The sequence below is a fragment of the Drechmeria coniospora genome, chromosome 02 (genome assembly GCF_001625195.1).
Source record: "Drechmeria coniospora strain ARSEF 6962 chromosome 02, whole genome shotgun sequence".
Lineage (NCBI taxonomy): Eukaryota > Fungi > Ascomycota > Sordariomycetes > Hypocreales > Ophiocordycipitaceae > Drechmeria > Drechmeria coniospora.
Window position 1 is genome coordinate 9376680 of NC_054390.1, and position 20100 is coordinate 9396779.

At 60.4% G+C, this 20100-nt stretch overlaps 6 protein-coding genes across 6 annotated transcripts; 4 read left to right on the forward strand and 2 right to left on the reverse strand.

Moving 5' to 3' along the window:
* Positions 1–174: 174 nt before the first annotated feature.
* DCS_05702 (uncharacterized protein) lies at positions 175–1101 on the forward strand (the record flags this gene model as incomplete). Its single annotated transcript, XM_040803004.1, has 2 exons — positions 175–200; positions 267–1101. The coding sequence occupies 2 exons, from the start codon at positions 175–177 to the stop codon at positions 1099–1101; spliced, it is 861 nt and encodes a 286-aa protein (XP_040658037.1).
* Positions 1102–2467: 1366 nt separating this feature from the next.
* DCS_05703 (Protein required for hyphal anastomosis) lies at positions 2468–6077 on the forward strand (the record flags this gene model as incomplete). The annotated part of the gene is made up of 6 exons (XM_040803005.1): positions 2468–3327; positions 3389–3695; positions 3758–4621; positions 4688–4997; positions 5048–5177; positions 5231–6077. The coding sequence occupies 6 exons, from the start codon at positions 2468–2470 to the stop codon at positions 6075–6077; spliced, it is 3318 nt and encodes a 1105-aa protein (XP_040658038.1).
* Positions 6078–6575: 498 nt separating this feature from the next.
* Positions 6576–7514, reverse strand: DCS_05704 (uncharacterized protein; the record flags this gene model as incomplete). Its single annotated transcript, XM_040803006.1, has 1 exon — positions 6576–7514. The coding sequence occupies one exon, from the start codon at positions 7512–7514 to the stop codon at positions 6576–6578; it is 939 nt and encodes a 312-aa protein (XP_040658039.1).
* Positions 7515–10442: 2928 nt separating this feature from the next.
* Positions 10443–14127, forward strand: DCS_05705 (WSC domain containing protein; the record flags this gene model as incomplete). The annotated part of the gene is made up of 4 exons (XM_040803007.1): positions 10443–12285; positions 12406–13251; positions 13439–13485; positions 13735–14127. The coding sequence occupies 4 exons, from the start codon at positions 10443–10445 to the stop codon at positions 14125–14127; spliced, it is 3129 nt and encodes a 1042-aa protein (XP_040658040.1).
* Positions 14128–16735: 2608 nt separating this feature from the next.
* DCS_05706 (TruB family pseudouridylate synthase containing protein) lies at positions 16736–18310 on the forward strand (the record flags this gene model as incomplete). Its single annotated transcript, XM_040803008.1, has 2 exons — positions 16736–16796; positions 16863–18310. 2 exons carry the CDS (start codon positions 16736–16738, stop codon positions 18308–18310), a joined length of 1509 nt encoding a protein of 502 aa, XP_040658041.1.
* A 591-nt stretch (positions 18311–18901) lies between these two features.
* On the reverse strand, positions 18902–19826 carry DCS_05707 (uncharacterized protein; the record flags this gene model as incomplete). Its single annotated transcript, XM_040803009.1, has 2 exons — positions 18902–18992; positions 19057–19826. 2 exons carry the CDS (start codon positions 19824–19826, stop codon positions 18902–18904), a joined length of 861 nt encoding a protein of 286 aa, XP_040658042.1.
* Positions 19827–20100: the final 274 nt, after the last annotated feature.

Below are 20100 nucleotides of genomic sequence, written 5' to 3' on the forward strand. Positions count from 1 at the left end.
CTGTAAATTCTTAGATGGCGACGTCACACCAACACCCTCTCGCTGCGTGATGAATCATTTGAGAAGTCGGCCGACGAGACAACTGGCATTGACCAACCTACGCCGATTGCCTCTCACCATTCCCAGATTGCCTAATATATTGCTGCATGCCGCTGGGCGGCGAGGGGGCGCGCCATGCTTGATCTGCCCGATGTCAAGAGGTTCGTCTTCCCGCCCGAGGCCTTGAGGCTGCCGTATTCCTGTTCTCGTCACTGACACCGTCCAAGAGTTCGCCGAGAGGACCTCGAGGCCTCTGAAAGATGCGACTGGAACGGAAGCGGAGATGAGAGTGTCGATGCGGAACTTTATGCGCGATTGAATGCTCAGATTGCGCAATCACTGGGCCTCGACGTCAAGGCCAAGCCAGCCAGCCACGCGACGGACGAGCCTCGACAAAATGTCACCGCCAATGTCAACGACAGCCGCAAAAGTGCCACGGAGGAGACGAGTGACGTTGGCAATCAAGACGAAACCGTGGGCGAATTCGAGTTTCGCCTTTTCAGCTCGGCGGCAGGGGCTGCCCCCAAGGTCATCCTGGACGACCATCTAGCGGCGCAAGGCGAGGGCGGTCTGGTGCATCAGCGGCCTGAATCCTACTACCTCGTCACCAGCGTCACTTCTGCCCTGAGGCAAGAGTATGCGTGTGTTGCTGTCAGCGGCGAGGATGTCCACGAACGCTCGCAAACGAGGTTCTGGGGTTGCGAAGTTCCATGGAAGGTGACGAAAATCAGCAGCACGAGAAAAGACAAGCCCCGAAAAAAGGCCCCCAACAATGACGAGCCAGAAAGAGACGAGGCGACGGGAGCAAGAAAAAGGAAGCGTCCTGGGAAAAAGACGAGGATCGCGCAGCGGAATAAGGAGAGGGCAAGGAAAATCACGGCCGAGGCGGTGAAAATGCAGCAGATGGAAAAGGAGGAGCACATCAAGGATAAAAAGAAGAGGCTCAATAGGCTAAAGAAGCTGAGAAAGAGGGCGAAAGAGAAGGAGAAGAAGTCGGCAGCGACGACGACGACGGAACCTGATGCAGAGGTGGCCTCGTCCGATGGCGAGTCTGATGTCTAATGCCCTATGCGAGGACTACCCCATCGCTCGACGAGCGTATTTCTGCCTATGCTCATAGCTGCATTATGTAACAAAAGCGTTTGCATCTTTTCTGGCATGTTCTGATGGTTCTGATGGTTCTCTGATGGTTCCCTGCGCTGAACTGCCCAAGCCTACTGTAAATGTAGGCCACAAGGCTGAATAAAAGCCTTTGGGGGGGGGGGGGGGGGGGGGCGCACATTCGACCAGGGCAGTGTCAGGTGCCTAGGCTAGTACTAGGCAAGTAGTTGTATGAGCGTGTACTGTCCTGAAGCAGACCTGGAAAGTACACCTACAACTAAATATATGACTGAATATATGACTGAATATAGGACTGAATATAGGACTGGATATAGGACTGAATATAGGACTGAAATTATATGAGTGTTTGCCACCATGCTAGAATGGCAGACCTGGAAAGTACACCTACAACTAAATATATGACTGAATATATGACTGAATATAGGACTGAAATTATATGAGTGTTTGCCACCATGCTAGAATGACGAGACATGCATGCTTGCTTCCAACATGGTAATTTGCAGCCATATTCATTCCACTAGGGAGCTTGAGAGCGATCTCGTTTGCGGCGTGGTATCCATTATAACCAAAGAGCCTCGAGCGATGGCAAAACTCGATCTCGTATGCGCTACACATGACTTCGACGCGGCGGCATTGGCAGACACCTAGTCAAAGACATGACAGCGTTATTGAAGTGTACATAGAATAAAGGTCAAAAGGATACATTGCATGCAAGATTTGCTACTTGCATACCCGATTGATCGCACCCTGGAGACACGGATAAACCCATTCCGTCTTTCCATGCTTGTGCATGTGCCAAAATGGCGGTGAGGTCATCGCAGATCGGCCGAGGGGTAGGATTGGTCACGAGTTAAGAGATACCTACGTAATAGTATGGTTGTACACACTGTAGTAGGTACCAGGTAACAGACGACAACTAATTATAGTTGTCGGGACAGTGTGCCAGCACCGAATTACAGAGGCTCGTTACAGGGTAGCACACAGCACCACCAGCGGCGTTAGGGAGAGCTTTCGCCAGACCGTCACCGCCGTCATGAAATGCAAACCACTGCAACCAAAAAAAGAGAGCTTGCAATGACACTCCGGCCACGATAACGCAACGACCACAGCAATCCTTCCACAACGCGTCGTCACACGCCAGCCAAGACTTGCATCACGAGAGCATCAATGGAGTAGGGAAAAGTGCAGGAGAATCCCGAGCATCGATTCCCTCCCGACCGCGTACGCCATGTGTCGTGGGGGATGCCACAAGACAACGCGTCGAGTCGGAACCTAACAGCCAAACGACGTTCGGACCAGCACCAGCATGAACAGCCTGTGGTCCTCGAGGGCGACCCAGGACCCAGACGCCCTCGATGCCGCGAAGCCGGCCGGCGATGTGGCGGCTGCCGGGGAGGGCGCGGGCGTGGTGACAAACGACGTGCGAGTCGATGAGCAGCAGCATGCTGTCGACAAACCATCCGTTTCCGCACCGCCGATACGACCTGGCCTTCCTCGAAATGCTCTCCGGTCAGGTCCCCCTCCCTTCCCAGGTGCCAGTGCCGATGCCGGTCCCGGACCCGGATCTGGACGCGGCCGAGGCCAGCAGCAAATGCCATTGCCGCTCCCCCAACTGCCCCAGCAGCCGCAGAGACCGCACCACGGGCCGACGGACTCCCTCTCTCTCATGCAGCTACGCCGCATCGTCGCCGAGGTGAACCGCGCCGAGCCGGTGGCGTACGACTTTACCTACTCCGACGTGGGCTCGCACGCCGACGAGATCGACGAGTGGTTCGTCTACCAGTTCTGGCAGTGGGTGCGCCTGAACGCTGCCCAGCAGGCCTTCAACTGGCACTGGTACGGCGAGGAGTCGGGAAGCGATGGCGAATCGCCGAGGTGGGACGACGCCGACGAGGACGCGAGGGCGAGCTTCGTCCAGGCCGCCATCGTGGGCGTCGGGTCGAGCGATGCGGCCCTGCGATCGGCCTCGATCGGCCAGCTCGTGTACCTCGTGCTGGGGAGATGGGGAGAGACGGCGTCCGCGAGTGCCTGCCCGACGGCCGAGGCCAAGTCGGTCGCGAGCCCGTCGCAGTTGGAGGCCATCAAGTCGGCCGTCCGCTGCCTCGCCTCGCTCCAAGGTCTACCGGTGATTTGGGAGGCGCTGCGGAACTGTTTCGAGCTGCATTGGTGAGAGGCCACGGCCCCCGAGGAATCAGTTTGCGTGGCAACCGACTGACATCCCACCCAGGTCTGGTGACGTTCAGCAGCAGCAGCAGGCCAGTCCCCAGGAGGCGCAGGACGAGCTGATGAATCTCATGACCATCATGTACATTGCCATTCAAGAAGCCCTCAACGACCCGGAAGATCCGTCCTCTGCCTACGGCAAGCTGCGTATGTGCTACCCTGCCCCTCTCGGCCTCGCCTCTGCCCGACAAGGCCCGCTCTGCCATGCTGACCCGACCTCAGTGGAACTGAACCCTTCTCTCGTCGATTTTCTGCTCACCGCCATGTCGAAGCTTCGTTGGGACGAGCAGAACACCATGCCTCACATGCACGTGCGTCTTTTCGATGCCGCCAACCTCCGAACCGAACCCGTCCGCTGACGTGACCGAGGCAGATATTTCTGCTTTTCTGGAAATCCATCCTGCTCGTCTTTGGTGGAACAAAGGAGCTAGAGCTCGTCAGAAAGGCCACGAGCGAAATGACAAACGGCGACGGCAATGATAAGGAAACCATCACGGCCTCCCCGCTCGACTATCACGCGTTCCGACAAGAAGTCACCTCCAAATATCCAGCATACGTTCCTCCCCAGCCTTTGATTCCTCTCGAGGCCGACAACACATCCCTTCTCCCCCCCCTCCCGCATCAGTCGACGAGAAACAGCGTGGCCAACGGGATAATACCGACCCCGGCCGGCCCTGCACAGGACGGGGGTGCCTCCATCCTGCACCAGCCGGTCCACATCGCCACACCCGCTCCGTCGCCACCTCCGTCGCCGGCAATCGGAGGAAAGGGGGGCAAGAAGCAGAACTACCAGACGAACCAGAACTTTCCCTTCATGTATCCGCCCCTCGACGCGACGAGCAACAGCGCCGGAGGCAAAGGCTGGATCGGCATACACGACGCCGTCGTTCGTCGTCGCTGGGAAGGTAGCGATGTGCCGGCCTCGATTCTCGAAGCAGGCGAGCTCTTCTCCTCCCGCGTGCGAATGACCCGAGCGACCCGACAGCTCTGGGACGAGCGAGAGCGATTTCTCAAGTACGAGCGCGGCTGGGAGTTTGACGAGGATGACGACGAAATCGACGGTCTCAGCCTCGATGAGCTGACCCTCGAGGAGAAGGAGCTTCTCAAGGAGGTCAAGGGAAGGGACAAGATCGGCAGCGCGCGGCACCCGCCAGAGGACGAGGTAGACTTTGGTCCCCATCCTGAGCGGTTGAGCGACAGGGACAAGCAAAGGCTCGTTGCCGTCGAGAGGTTTTACGTGGGTTTCCCTAGCCGTCCTTCCGACACGTTCCCGGTTCCGAAGCTCACAAGCCAAATCCCGTAGCGAGAAGCCCTGCCTCATCTGCAGTCGCTCGTCATCGTCCTCCTGAGACCAATCCTGCTGAACGTGACGGCAATTGTCACGCAGCAAGCATCCCAGGCACCAAACGGCATGGCGGGCAGAGGCAGCAACCCGCTCGTCATGAACGGCAGCGCTCCTCTTCAGAAGCCAGGAGACATGGCAGGGCAGATGTCCCACATGGAGGAGCCGCAGCAGTCTCCCGAGGAGGTGGACGCGTCGAGGACGCGAGAAATAACGTCCAAGGCAATGACGGGCATTCTGATACTGCTGCTCAAGTGGCTGAGGTTATCTCGTGCGTTGTCCCCGTCGCCGGGATGCCGCGCGCTTGCTGACGGTGTGCAGACGTGCTCAAGTTCGAGTACTTTACCCAGCTTCTTCTCGACTCCAACTACATTCCGCTCGTGCTGAAGCTCTTTGCACACCAGGATATTCAGCAGGTGGTCGACAGCAAGATGGACCGTGTCGAGAACAGGTGGGCAAGCCGACGCCAACTCGTCACGGGCGACGCTAACTTCCCTCCGCCAGCTTCTTCCAATTCTGCAACTTGCGCTCCGAGGACAGGGTCGAGAGCGGGCCGGAACACGAGAACCAGGACGAGGAGGGCCAAGGTGACGCAGAGACCAGGGAGGAAAGGGACGCGGACCAAACCGCCGCCGTCGACGACGAGAGCGACGACAGCGCCGCGCCGCCTCCGATCAAAAGGGGACGATCGCCGAGGCCGAGGCAAGCCGATGTCGAGGAGGAGGAGGATGCAATCGACGGTCATGCCGATCGGCCACCGGCCCGGCCAGAGGTGGACGAGCTTGGCTACCCCGTGAACCCGCTCCCGGTCGAGCCGATCACCGACTTTTCGAGGCGCAATTTCTTCTCGCTCATCAACTACCTCCGAGTGATGCAGAAGATCTGCAAGGATAAGGCACACCGGAACCTCCTGCTCGTGCAGTACAAGTCGTCGACGATCCTCCGCAAATCGCTTCGGGTGCCCCAGCAGGAGCTGCGGCTGTACACGCTCAAGCTCTTCAAGAACCAGGTGCCGTACTGCGGTCGCAAGTGGCGCCAGGGCAACATGCGCGTCATCACGGCCGTCTACCTGCACTGCCGACCGGAGCTCCGAGACGAGTGGCTGGCCGGCAGCGACGTCGACGCCGAGGTCGAGGGGGCCCTCCCGCTCGAGCAGGCGCTGCGCAGCTTGACGCACTGGCGCAACGTGAGGCGGTACCCCGACAAGATTGCCGCCGAGATCCGGACGGCGATGCGCGAGGAGCAGGACTTTTTCACGCGCGAGCTGGAAAAGCTGGACCTGAACTGGACCGACCTGGGCGGGGACGACAGTGTCGGCAGCGACTTGGACCACGTCGAGGGGTGGGCGTGAAGAAGACGAAGAAGCCGACAGCAACGTCGACGAGAAGGTCGTGAGCGATTTCGACGATGGATGGGCGACGGCGTGTCATGGCCAGCGAGGGGGTCCGCATCATTGTGGGGTCCGCATCATTGTCACGGGCGTGAGAGTGTGTCACGGCATGTTCATCCAAGTAGATGGTTTGCGCCGCGCATCGGCGAGCCTCACTGTTCGTGTATTGCTATGTAGTGACGGCTACTAATGGTGACAGCTACCAGTGGTGGCAGCTACCAACACGAGGACAGATGGTGCGAAGCTGGTCAGGCCTCATTTGTTATCAGAAATCATCATCATCTCGAGAGCGCATCATGAAAGATGTCATCAGTGGGCAGGCAAGGCATAGTTGCCGCAGCCGCCGCCAGGCTCTCGTTCGCGGCGTGGTATCCATCATGGCCAAACAGCCTCGAGCGATGGCAAAACTCGGTCTCGTACGCGCCACACATGACTTCAAAGCGGCGACATTGGCGGCACCTAGAAGCGATTGTAGGTGCCTCCTTGGTACTGGTTGTCGGCGGCCATCTCGTTGGCCGTCTGTGGCGCATCGTGCCATCCGTTGGTCATCTGCGCCGGTTGTTGCATCGGCGAGACGGCAGCCGGTTGCGTGTTCCCGCTGAAGGCGGTCGAGGGCTGACGATAGACGGCCTCCTGCTTGGCGAAGTCGTTGGTGCTGGGGAGGTGGTCGTGGCCGACGGCGGTCGCCTCGGTCGCGTAGCTCTGGCGCATGGGATCGACGAGCTGCCCCGGCTGGGTGTGCTGCGGAAGGGTGTTGGGATCTTGGGGCACGGCGTGCGTCTTGGGCGCCGAGCGGAAGCGGCCCATGAAGCCGCCGCGACCTTGCTCGGGGTTGGCGGCGTAGCCTGACGTGTAGTTGTTGGCCGGGCTCGGACCAAAGTGCTTGTCCCGGCGGTGCTGGCGGATGAGGAGCAACTCGACGATGATGGAGCAGCAGAAGAAGAAGATGGCGATGATGGAGACGGCGAGCGAGGCCGTCTGGAGGCGACAGGCGGTGTGGTAGCTGGGCAGCGCGGTGAAGCCGCCCGAGGTCACGACGGTGGCGCTGGACTGGCCGCTGCCAAAGGGGGTATCGAGGTAGCCGTTGCAGGAGCCGGCGCCGTTCCTGTTGGCGTAGGCGACGTAGATGAAGGCGCCGATGAAGCAGACGTCGAGCAGGATGGCGACGGCCGACGTGATGAGCACGCCGGCGAGGCAGCAGAGCAGGAGCAGACCGACGCCCGTGTAGAGGACGGCGGCGCCGGAGATGCCGACGACGGCCCTCACCGAGGTGGCGATGGCGAGGTTGTGGTTGTAGAGCGTGGCGAGAAAGTAGGCGTAGACACCGAGGACGAGCGCGGCGCAGAGGAGCTGGACGAGGCGGATGGCCCACTGGAGGATCTTGAGACCCAACCCCATGGCGACGGGCGGTGGATTTCGGACACGGGCGAGGTTATTCTGGCTGTCGACCGGTCAAGGTGCCAAGGTGCCGGCGAGTCGGTACGGATATGATCGATGGGCGTGAGCACGATATGTGCGGAGCGAACCGACGGGGACCAGGAGCGGTTTCAGGATCGACGCGGCATGAGGGGTTAGGAGATGACCTGCCGTGCGTCTGGTGCCTTGGGGGAGGAGGGGGCATGAAGGGAGCATCTCTCGCATCCAACGCCTCGCTCGATCAGCCCAGTTCAGCCATGGTCAGCCATGGTCAGCCATTCCGGCTCTGACGCTTGCCACGTACGGCATCATGGCTTGCGGCGTTTTAGACTTTGGAGGAGCGTACTGAAGCCTAGAGGCAGAGACGGAGGGAGGATGAGCGACGTGGCGACGGTGATGTCGTCGGTGGAGGACGTCGCTTTACCGCGTTCGGATAGGGGCGAGGTCTCAGCCACAGGCCTCCCAGCCGCGCGTGTGGCTTGAATGCAGCTAGCCTGGCTAGCCTGGCTCGCTTGGCAGCACTGGCAAGCGATACTTGAACGTAGCCGCATTCATGTTAGTACTTGCTGCAGGGAGTACTTGCTTACGCCTAGGTATGCACAGTAAGAAGCGAGTACTTGCACTATCAGGTAGGTGATGGGGGCTAGGTACTGGAGGTAGTAGTACGAATTGAACAATAGTACAAGTACGTACCTACTCCGTACTTACTCCGTTTAATACTGTACAGTAAGTATACGGAGTCCACGTACTGTACTTGTACGGAATACTCCGTTCGATTACGCGTTCTGTATTCACGGCCCTCGTATTAATAGAGGACAAGGTACGGAGTATGGTGTGCATACTAGATGGAATACACAATAATGCACGCCAGCAAGTCTTGTCGAGGGCAGAACGTCGTCGGGGAGTACTGGAAGCAGCACAGCAGATGGAGCACCAATAATCATTGGTATATCCTTGCAAACGGCGCAGGCGAGCGACGCGGTTCATGGCGTTTCCGGAGTCGGCCAAGCGAACATGGTTCTATTTATGACAGTGCCTTGACAGTCAGCGTAGCCTCGAGCAGCAGCGGGAACAGAGACTCACCAGTAGACTCACCAGCGCAGTTGAATTCGTGATGCTGGTCATCAAGTACCCCTCGATCCGAGCCAAGATGAAGCTTCGGCTAGCAAAGGGACTTTGACTGAAAGAGGTACAATGTACATGTTCGTGTACGGAATATTCTGTGCCGATGCCGAAAGGATATCGAGGCGACGGGTTGGACCGAGAACCGAGAACCCTCGTTGGTGCAGCACGCGGGCATTCAGGCACGACGCCGAAAGGGGACGCCCTCTTTTCTCCCCCTTTTCCCTCTCCACGTGCCATCTCACCCATGCCATGGTGGAAATGCAGATGGCAAACTGGACCTGCGTAAGGCTGGCTCGCCGTCGATGGCTGACGATGACGCTGCAGACGACACGCGAGAGGGTACAGCTTCCCGCACCTCGGGCCCCCAGCTGAGCCCGAAGCAAAGGGGAGGGGGTTTGGATTTTCCGACCACCTGCATGAACATGAGCGTCGGATGGAGCGGTCAGATGCATCATCTGATGTGCCCCGGCAGGGTCGAGAACGACGAGGATGCAACGCTGGGGCAGAGGGATCAATGTCGATGGATCATGGATGACGGCAACCCAGTGGAGCGGCCGAGCTGGACCCTCGGTATCATCAGCAGCCGGAACAGGCCTGACCTTTGACTCTCGAGCCGTCGACGAGGCCAGCGACGAGCCGCCCCTGCAGGGATCGAGGTCGTGTCGGCCACCACCGTCGACGCCGCCGCCACTGTTGATGTTGATGACGGGTGGAACAGATGGAACTTCGTATCGGTCGTGTCGCCTCGTTGATTGGGCCACGAGCGAGCAGCAGAGGAACGTCTGTCCAAACACGTCCAACGAACAAGCACTCGCCTTTCGAACGATGCATGGGGAAACGAGAAAGCGCGCAGCGATGGAGGAGGGGATATGCACCATCGCCGCCGCACAGTGGACCGGCTGCGTTCGCCGCGTCGTCGACGTCCAGCAGCCGGCTCATCATCAATCGACCCATCCGCAATTGACCCATCAGCAATCGACCCATCAGCAATCGACCCATCAGCAATCGACCCATCAGCAATCGACCCATCAGCAAAGCGACATGGCCAAACCTCCTAAAAAGGTTCCAAAACAGTTACAAAAAACAATGTAAAAAGACATCCAAGCCGACTTCGATCCAGCTCTCCGATGGCCGAGGCTCATCGTCCGCCGTTGCCAACAACCCGACCGGGGCAATGAGGAGCCGACGATGAACCGCACCGGTGGCCGACAATAATCAATAATCGTCCAGCAGCCATCGTGCGAGACGAGTGCAACGTTCCCCAGGCGGTCGACATGGCAGTCGTCATGCTGCGGGAGGCGGAGCTGTCGACGCAACGCAACCTGCCAAACCTGCCAAACTATTGATGCGCGCCCATGCTTGACGCGAAGAGGTGTGTTACGCAGACGCCGACGCAGGAACCACCTGGGCGAGGCGAGGCGCGGAGCTGAAGACCAGAATGCTACCCTGCTCCGCCGTCAGTCGGCCGGTCCTGTGCCGACTGACGGAGGGAACTGACAGACCTTGCCGGATGCATGCAGTCATCACCCCGTCACCGTGCATGCCGCCGGGCCATTGATACTATGCCATAGCCTTGATGTGCTTCGGCCTGCTGGTATCCGACGGGTCCATTTATTGATCAATTCCCTCGATTCCCGTCGTTGTTGTTGTTTTGTCTCCTCTGCCCCTTCGTCCTCTGTCCTCGGCCGACTTCTCCTGGTGTCTGGCCGTCTGGTGTCGCGAACGGAAAAAAGGCAACTCTGCGTCCACGTTGGCTCCCCCCATCTCGCCCCTCGTTCGGCCGTGATGCGTTCCCTCGTCTCGGCGCTGGCCACCTTGGCCCTCGCCCGCCATGCGCTGGCGGACCCGACCTGGCCCTCGGACGTCGACGAGCTCGAGGAGATCATGTATCAGCTCAGCTCCTTTGGCGCCCGCAAGTTCGCCGACACCGTGAACCCTTGCGCGAACGAAGCCTCCGGGCCGGGCCGACAGAACGCCGCCGAGTGGCTCCGTCTCGCCTTTCACGACATGTCGACGGCCAACAGCTTCTTCCACACCGGCGGGCTCGACGCCTCGCTCCAGTACGAGCTCGACAACGGGGAGAACACGGGCCCGGGCCACAAGACGACGCTCCAGTTCATGTCGCCCTACGTCTCCCCGAGGTCCAGCCTCTCCGACCTCATCGCCATGGGCGTCTACATGTCGGTCCGGTCCTGCGGCGGTCCCGCCGTGCCCTTCCGTGCCGGCAGGAAGGATGCGACGGAGAAGGGGCCGACGGGCGTACCCCAGCCGCAGAACTCGGCCTTTACCTTTCAGCAGCAGTTTGAGCGCATGGGCTTCACCAAGGAGGAGATGATCCAGCTCACCGCCTGCGGCCACACCCTCGGCGGCGTCCACAAGGACGAGTTCCCCGAGCTCATGCCCCCCGGAGGCGTCAAGAACGGGGCCGCCGACCTCGACTCGACGGCGGCCGTCTTCGACAACAAGATTGTGACCGAGTATCTGTCGGGGCAGACTAAGAACCCGCTCGTCGTCGGCCCCTCGGTCAAGGTCAACAAGCACTCCGACTTCAAGGTCTTCAACTCGGACGGCAACAAGACGCTCGAGGGCATGAAGGACAAGGCCAAGTTCCAAGACATCTGCAAGGCCGTGCTGCAGAAGATGATTGACGTCGTCCCTCCCACCGTCACCCTGTCGGATCCCATCCTTCCCTACGCCGTCAAGCCCGTCCGGATGCAGCTCACGCTCGCCGACGGCGGCACCGCCCTCTCCCTGACGGGGTACATTCGTGTCAAGACGACTGGCATGGCCAAGGACGCCATCAAGAACATCAGCATCCAGTACAAGGACCGCCAGGGCGCCTCCCGCTGCGGCGCCGACTCGTGCACCATCACGAGCAGCCTCCAGGGCGTCGGCCAGGGCTTCGACGACACTTTTGCCTTTTTCCCCATCCAGGCCAGCATCCCCGCCTCCTCGGGCATCTCCTCCTTCACGGTGACGGTGAACGACAAGGTGTACGACAACAACGGCAACGGGTACCCGATGCAGGACGACGTCATCTTCCAGGCGCCCCAGAGCTGCGTGTCGGGCAGCAACGGCGCCGTCACGCTCGTCGCGGCGGTGCGCAACGACGCCGTCGGCCGGGGCGCGAAGGCGAGCATCTGGTTCAGGAGGCCTCAGGCGGGCAGCCCGATCCCGCAGCTCGCCAACACGACGGTCGAGCTCAGGAAGGGCAGCTGCGTGGGCGGGTACACGCTCTTCTCGTCGGACCACACCGTCGAGGGCGGCATGGCGTACCAGTCCCACGTCGACGTCACGGCGGGCGGAAAGACGGATGCCTTTAAGAAACTGGCCGACGTCGGCGGCACCTGTCGGTCCTTTGACAACGCCGCGCCTTGCGCCGAAGCGGGCGAGCCGACGGTCCCCGTGACGACGACGGCCGTGACGACATCGGCCGTCGCGTCCCCGACCGAGGTTCGCCGCCGCCGCGCCACCGTCGGCGGATACAAGATGGTTTCCTGCTGGACCGAGGGCAGCAACGCGCGCGCCCTCAACGGCATCTTTTTCGCCAACGACACCATGACGCTGGAGAAGTGCATGGCGCACTGCAGCGGCTACGTCTACTGGGGGACCGAGTATGGACGAGAGTGTAGGTGGTCCCCCCCCCGATCCGACGACGACGACGACGACGACGCGAGGCCGTCGTCGTCTGCGCGCCGCATCGGACCGGATGGGGAATGAGACGAGCGACTGACGAGACCACGAGCAGGCTACTGCGGCAACGCGCTGGACAAGAGCAGCGCCGCGGCACCGCTCACCGAGTGCAACATGGCCTGCGGCGGCGACGCGAGCCAGTATTGCGGCGCCGGCAACCGCATCGAGCTCTACTCGACGACGAGCGCGCCGGCCGTGCCGACGCCGACGGCGACGCTCGTCCACAAGCCTACCGTGTCGCCCTTCAGCCTCGTCGGGTGCTGGACCGAGGGCCAGGGCGTCCGGGCGCTCGAGCAAAAGGCGACCATCGACAAGGGCATGACCAACGAGGCCTGCGCCGCGTTTTGCAAGGGCTACAAGTACTTTGGCACCGAGTACGGCACCGAGTGCTACTGCGGAAGCTACCTGACGGAGACGAGCCAGAGCGCGCCGCTGGCCGAGTGCGGCATGCCGTGCGGCGGCGACGCGTACCAGTACTGCGGCGCGAGCAACCGCATCGAGCTCTACATGAACGCCAACGCGTCGGGCGGCAAGCCGGAGCTGCCGGCGGCCGTGGGCGACTACGTCCTCGTCGGCTGCCAGACCGAGGGCAACGGCACCCGCGCCCTCGCGGACAAGACGACGGCGGCCGAGGACATGACCAACGCAAAGTGCGCCGACATCTGCAAGGAGCACAGGTACTTTGGCACCGAGTACGGACGCGAGTGCTACTGCGGCAACCTCGTCGACCCTTCGAGCAAGGCGGCGCCGCAGAAGGAGTGCGGCATGCTCTGCGGCGGAAACGCGCTGCAGTTTTGCGGCGCCTCGAACCGGCTCAGCGTGTACACGAAGAAGGCGATGCCGCCGGCTCCTCCGGCTCCTCCCCCTGCACCGTCGCCCAAGGCGAGGACTTTGCAGTGGCGTGCGTAGGATGCGACGGGCGTGTCGGGCTGTGCGGATTCATTGCTGGCTGGCGAACATGGGAGATGACGGATGGGGTAGATGACTTTTCATATACAAAAAACCCTTTTTATCACCATGCCGGGGGATGCAATGACGATGCTTGGATCTTGTAAACGTGTTGTTCTGCCTCACTGGCTTCGTCCAAGATCCCCTGGCTCCATCGAAAGCCTATCCAACCCCGCCCAAGAGGCAAGTCTAGCGTGCAGCAGTGCACTATAGGCCAAGGCCTTAGTTAACGGATCAACTGAACTTGCGGAGCGGCCGGTGACTTTTCACCCCCAACGTCATCCCACCTCCCCCCCCCCCCAAACACCATCGCAGCATGGCCGACGCAACCGACGGGGGTGATCGCGAGGCAAGTTCTCTCGGAGCACAGAAGCCGTGGATGGACACGCTGCAAGCTCCAGCAAGGGCGTGAGCGAATATCTAACGGCGCGCACAGCGTCTCAAGTCGGCCCTTTGGTTCGCCATCGGACAAATCGTCGACGAGGAGTCGATGCGTCGCAACATCAACGCCACGCCGCAGTTCATCGGCGCCCTCACCGAGCTCGTCTGGACGCAGATAGGTGATTCCTCTCCCGCCAGCCTTCAACGTGCCGCACGCCAAAGGATGCAACCGGACCAAGGGCCGACGCTGACTCCGAGGTGGAAACCAGAGAACATTTCGATCGACCTCGAGAGCTTCTGCAACCACGCTGGCCGGTCGACGGTGACGACGGACGACGTCCTCCTCCTCGCCCGCAAGAACCCCGACCTGCGCCAGCTGATGGAGGCCTTTGTCGAGGAGCGCAAGGCCCGTCGCCAGGGAGGCCCCGCGGGCCGGAGGCGGTCATGAGCGCCCTTCTTTCCTGGCCCGCCACGGCCTCGGACACGAGAGGAGAGGGATGCACTCGGCCTCGTCGGAGCCTCGTGAGGGGTAGGGAAGGGATGCAAAGGAGGGGAGGGGGTCTGAATCAAGCTCGTCGAGCGTTGATGCGCTGCGGTGCTTCATTTTACGAGATGCATGATGAATATTGAATAGATGGCCAAGTATGGCGGATGGAACAAGCACATACATGGCTGTTGCATATGATGCATGCGTAGATGCATGCGTAGATGCATGCGTAGATGCATGCCTCCTGGATATGCCTAGATGCATGCCTCCTGGATATGCCTAGATGCATGCCTAGATGCATGCCTACTGGAGATGCGTACATATGTCTACATGCATGCCTACTGGATATGCGTACATATGTGCCTACTGGATATGCATACATATGCCTACATATGTGCCTACTGGATATGTCTACAGTACAGGCATGCCTTCTGGATATGCCCACATGCATACCTCCTGGATATGCGTACATATGTGCCTACTGGATATGCCCACATGCATGCCTACTGAATATGCCTATATAGATGCATGCCTCCTGGATATGCCTACATGCATGCCTCCTGGATATGTCTACATGCATGTCTACAGGATATGCCTACATGCATGCCTACTGACTATGCCTACATAGGTGCATGCCTCTTGGATATGTATACCCGCTCTGTATGCCTACATACATATCTACTGGATATGCCTACATGCATGCCTACTGACTATGCCTACGTAGGTGCATGCCTCTTGGATATGTCTACATGCATACCCGCTCTGTATGCCTACATGCATGCCTACTGGATATGTCTACATGCATTCCCGCTCTATATGCCTACATACATGCCTATTATATGCCTACATGCATACCTACATACATGCCTACATACATGCCTACATACATGCCTATTATATGCCTACATGCATACCTACATACATGCCTACATACATGCCTACATACATGCCTATTATATGCCTACATACATATGCCTACGTACATGCCTCCTCTGTATACCTGCCCTACACGCCTCCTGTACATACCTGCATACATGCCTACTACATATACCTACATGCATACCTGCTGGATATGCTTATATACATGCCTCCCGGATATGCCTATTACTTATGCGCCTACTGGATATGCCTGCATACACGCCAATTAGATATGCCTACATTTATGCCTACTGTATATACCTGCACACATGCCTACTGTCTATATATGGCATACACGCCTACTGCGTATATCTGCATACACGCCTACTGCATACATCTGCATACACGCCTACTGCATATATCTGCATACACGCTTACTGCATGTACCTGCAAACATGCCTACTACATATACCGACATGTACGTGCATCTATGCGGTCGGCTGCTAATAATGCTTCATCGTGTGCATCGGAGGGAGAAGGCTAGGTCAAGACAATAAACACCGACGACAGCTGACGGCAAGATGTTGCATCCTACTCATGGTCGTGGATACAACCAAGAGGCCGATGAGCGGTGAAGAACAAGACTTTGCGTGCGCTTGATATCTGCCAGGTGCGTGCTATTCCCTCTTGCATCTCCCCGTGCAACAGTACCTGGCTTAGGTGTCTGGCCAGTAAAGGCGCTCTCCATCCCGGGGGAAGAAACCCCTGGGAGGTGTTCGACCCAGCGCTCGCATGCGTACTAATAGGTACCTAACCTATTAGGTTAGTACCTAACCTGCTAGGTACCTACCTACCAAGGTCGGTACTGTAGTGCCGCATTACCCTGTCCTTGTTGTACTTGGTTGTACCTGGTACCTACCTAGTACTTACCTACCTAGTACCGTAGTACTTGCGGAGAAAGTGCTGCAAGTGCTTGCAGTACTCCGCACAGACCCCTGCAGCAGCCTGTCGGGCGGCAGTTTAGGCTCAAGCCCCTGTCGCTCTAGATTCTCGCCCGATTCTCCCCTGGACGCCCCCCGTACCGAGTACCTCGTCCCCACAGCTCCCAAGACCTACCTGCATGTACCTACCTGTACAGCTACTTGATTGTACTTGCTTACTGCTTCGAATTAAGCACTGATTAGGGGCTAATTATTACCACTGCAGATGCGTCCCCCCCTCGGCATCCTAGGGCAGGGTAGCTCGAGACGGGGGAATTTTTTTTTTGATTGCCTCGTATCGACGAGACAGACCACATCCATCATCATCTACCATCGGTCGCTGCCATCGACCAGCTGCTCGATATTCTTGTCCGCTCCATTGCCTCTTCACCCTCGAGTCTTTGGGAGCTTGCCCTTTGCTTCATACCACCCCACCCGCCATCCTCTCCTTCTCCCGGGCCTACTCGCATCGTATCCTTTCGTGCTCTCTCTCTCTCTCTCTCTCTCTCTCTCTCTCTCTGTCTGTCTCTCTCTCTCTCTCTCTCTCTCTCTGTCTCTCTCTCTCTCTCTCTCTCTCTCTCTCTCTCTCTCCCTCTCTCTCTCTCTCTCTCTCTCCCTCCCTCTCTCTCTCTCGCTCTCTCTCTCTCGCCTTTGTTGCCGTGAGCGGCGTCACGCTTGAGAGGTCACCGGCTTTGGCTCCCCTCGCCCCCCCCTCTCCCCGGAGGATTCGCATGCGACGAGCTGGAAAGGTGATGACGATGGCTTCGGACGTCGTCCGTGATGGCGTCTTCGGTATGCTTCTTCGGCCCCGCTCCCACCCGAGCTCGCCGCCGTGCTGACTCGACCGACGCTCGGCAGCCATCAACAAGCCTTGCGGCCAAAGCTCGGCCCAGGTGATCCGCGAGTGCCAGCAAATCTTCAACCCCTCCCTCTTCTTCCGGCCCATGATCGAAGCCGAGAGGGCGAAGCGGCTCAAGGAGTCGGGCGGCCAGTTCAAGCGCCGGAGGATGGAGAAGAAGGCGACGCAGGTCAAGATCGGCCACGGAGGCACCCTCGACCCCCTCGCCACGGGCGTGCTCATCCTCGGCATCGGGTCGGCGACCAAGCTTCTGCCCCAGTTTCTCGACTGCACCAAGTCGTACGAGGCCATCGTCACCTTTGGCGCCACCACGGACACGTACGACCGCGTCGGCCGCATCATCTCGAAGCGGCCCTACCACCACATCACCCGCGCCATGGTCGAGGCCGAGCTCGACGGCTTCCGAGGCAAGCAGGTGCAAATACCGCCGCTCTACTCGGCCCTCAAGATGAACGGCAAGCCGCTGTACGAGTACGCGCGCGAGGGAAAGCCCATCCCTCGCGAGATCGAGGGCAGAAACGTCGAGGCGCTCGAGATTGAGCTCGTCGAGTGGTACGAGCCCGGCTCGCACAACCACCGGTGGCCGACGGAGGAGGCCGAGGCGGCCGAGCGCAACCTTGCCGAGCAGGTCTGGAGGGTGAAGAGGCTGCAGGAGTCGTCCAAGACGCTCACGCCCGAGGAGCGGCAGGAGGACGACGAGGCCGTGGCCGAGCACGAGTCGTTCAAGAAGAGGTTTGAGGAGCGCCAGGACGAGCTCATCATGGACAAGCCGCAGAAGAAGAGCCGGCGGGCCGGGGCCGAGCCCATGATGTCGGGCGCTCTCGGCGCCTTCCCGCCGCCCGTCCACTCGTCCAAGGGGTGCAACCTCGTGCCGCCCAGCCCGGACAAGGACACGCCGCCGCCGTGGAGCGACGAGGGCCCGCCGGCCTGCAAGATCCGGCTGACGGTGACGTCGGGGTACTACGTGCGGAGCTTCTGCCACGACCTGGGCATGAAGCTCGAGTCGGGAGGCATCATGGCCGAGCTCTGCCGCGTGCGCCAGAGCGACTTTACCGTCGGAGGCATCAACACTCTCGAGTACGACGCCTTGGCCAAGGGCGAGGAGGTCTGGGGGCCCCAGGTGGCCAACATGCTGGCGCGGTGGAACGGCGAACCCGAGGGCCACTGGCCCGGCGGCGCCAAGCAGCAGCCGCCGCCGCCGCCGCCGCCGTCGCCTCCGAAGAGCAACGGCCAGCCACGGCCGGATCCGAGCCAGCCGAGCCCGTCGACGAACGGCGCGGGCGAGAAGCGGAAACGATGGCCGAGCGAGACGGACGAGGCCTCGAGTCCGCGAAAGGTCCCGGCTCGGACGGCCGACGAGGCGAACGACGACAAACCAAGCTGGCTGGCGAGCACCGCCCAGACACGTTTGGAGGATGAAAAGTCGTGGAACGGCATAGAGGATTAATTTCCCTCGTCGTCCCGACGTTTCCTTTCCGCACATGAAGTCTTTTTTCCACCCCATCCGGCCACCCCATGCATACCCACGAGGCCGGCCATGGCAGGCCTTTTTTGGCCTTGATCGACGAGCAGGGGAAGCAAAGCAGCAGGCGTTGGTGGCGTGCACTTTTGGTTGGATCATGACGCCTTATGACTATCCATCCACTCCATCTACCTCTGGTTTGCTGATTCGACCCGTACGCCATCCTTCGCCGACGTGGCCACCCTCCTCCCGCCCTCGGCCGAGAAGGGGGCAAGCCGGAGGGGGGGAGGGGGGCAGCGCCCATTATTCGCGTGGCGAGACGCGCCGCTGATGGAATACGTGATGGTTGTATTCACGGGAGACATGCCGATGGCGCCATTGGAGCATCAATGCGTCAAGTTTTCTCGTCACCCTCGCAAGGAGCATAGGATGGTGCCGGACGAGCAGGAGCAGACAGGAAGGCTACGCCTCGAGTATTATTGTATTCGTTGTCGTCAGTCGTGATATCATGCCTATTGCGAGACGACGCCCGTTCCCCCCGACCGCAGCGCTTGACGATACCTGGAGGGCTCTCTCTCATGTCACCTTTTCCAACTCACCGACGCCGTTGGCCTCGGGTAGATTCGTGCTTTGTCGCGGCTCCCTACCGCCGGGCACCGATGGCCGTCTGCCGCCTCGCAGCGATGGCTGGGCCGGCCCTTCACTCCTCCTCCAGCAAGAGGTGCCTGGACCTCTCGATCCTCCCCATGGCGCCCTCGAGCGTCTCGAGCCTCCTTCGCTTGGCCAGATCCCTTCGCTCGAGCTCGCCGACGCGCTCCTCCAGCCGGGCCCGGGCGCGCCTCTCGTCGGCGACCATCTCGTTGGCCTGCTCGAAGAGGGCGGCGGTGAGCTCCTCGACCTCCTTCCTCGTCGCCGTCAGGCGATTCTCGGCCTCCCGCCGCAGCATCTGCTCGCGCATCAGGGCCTCGAGGAGGTCCTCGGTCGTCGTCGTCGACGCCGGGCTCGGCGCCGGTTTGCGCGGGTACAGCAGCGCCGAGAGCCGGACCGGTGCCATCTGAAGAAAGGAGGCGCGCGTGGGACTCGGCAGAGGCGTGGCCGAGGACGCGGCGAGCAGCTGGCGCGTCGGCCGGGGCGACATGCCGGGCGACGGCGCCGTCGACGAGGACGAGACGACGGCCGAGGGCAGGGACGACGTTCCCGCCGCGGCCTTTTGCGCGACGCGCATCCTCGACAGCTCTGCCTCGTATTCGGCCCACCGCTGAACGGCGGCCGAGGCCTTGTGGTGGAGCTGACGGACCTGCAGCTCGAGCTGGCGAATACGCGCCAGGGCAAGGGGGTCCTCGGCGGCCTCGGGGCGGCGCCGTGCGGACGCGAGGTTCGAGCCGCAGCTTGGACAGCAGAACGGCGTTGCGTCCGAGGGGAGCGACGTCGGCGGCGGCGGCGGCGGCGGTGCGGGAGTTGCTGCCGCCTTGGCCATGGTCAGGACTGCCGTTGCCGTCATGCTCGCCCGCGCCGTGCCGTCCTTTCTTTTCTTCCTCTCCTTCTCCTTGGATCTTCAACGGCCTATGCCGGATTCCCCCTCCGACCGCCGTCGGGATGGATGACGAAAGATGTCTTCTCCGATCGATCTGGGCGCGAGGGAGAGGGAGCCTGGGGAGCGAACGGGTGGATGGATGATGTTGACATGAACATCACAAGCGGCATGGAGTGCGTGGCGAGAAGGAGAGAGTAAATACGGCATCAAGACGCAGAAACAAAACACAGCCAAGGACGCG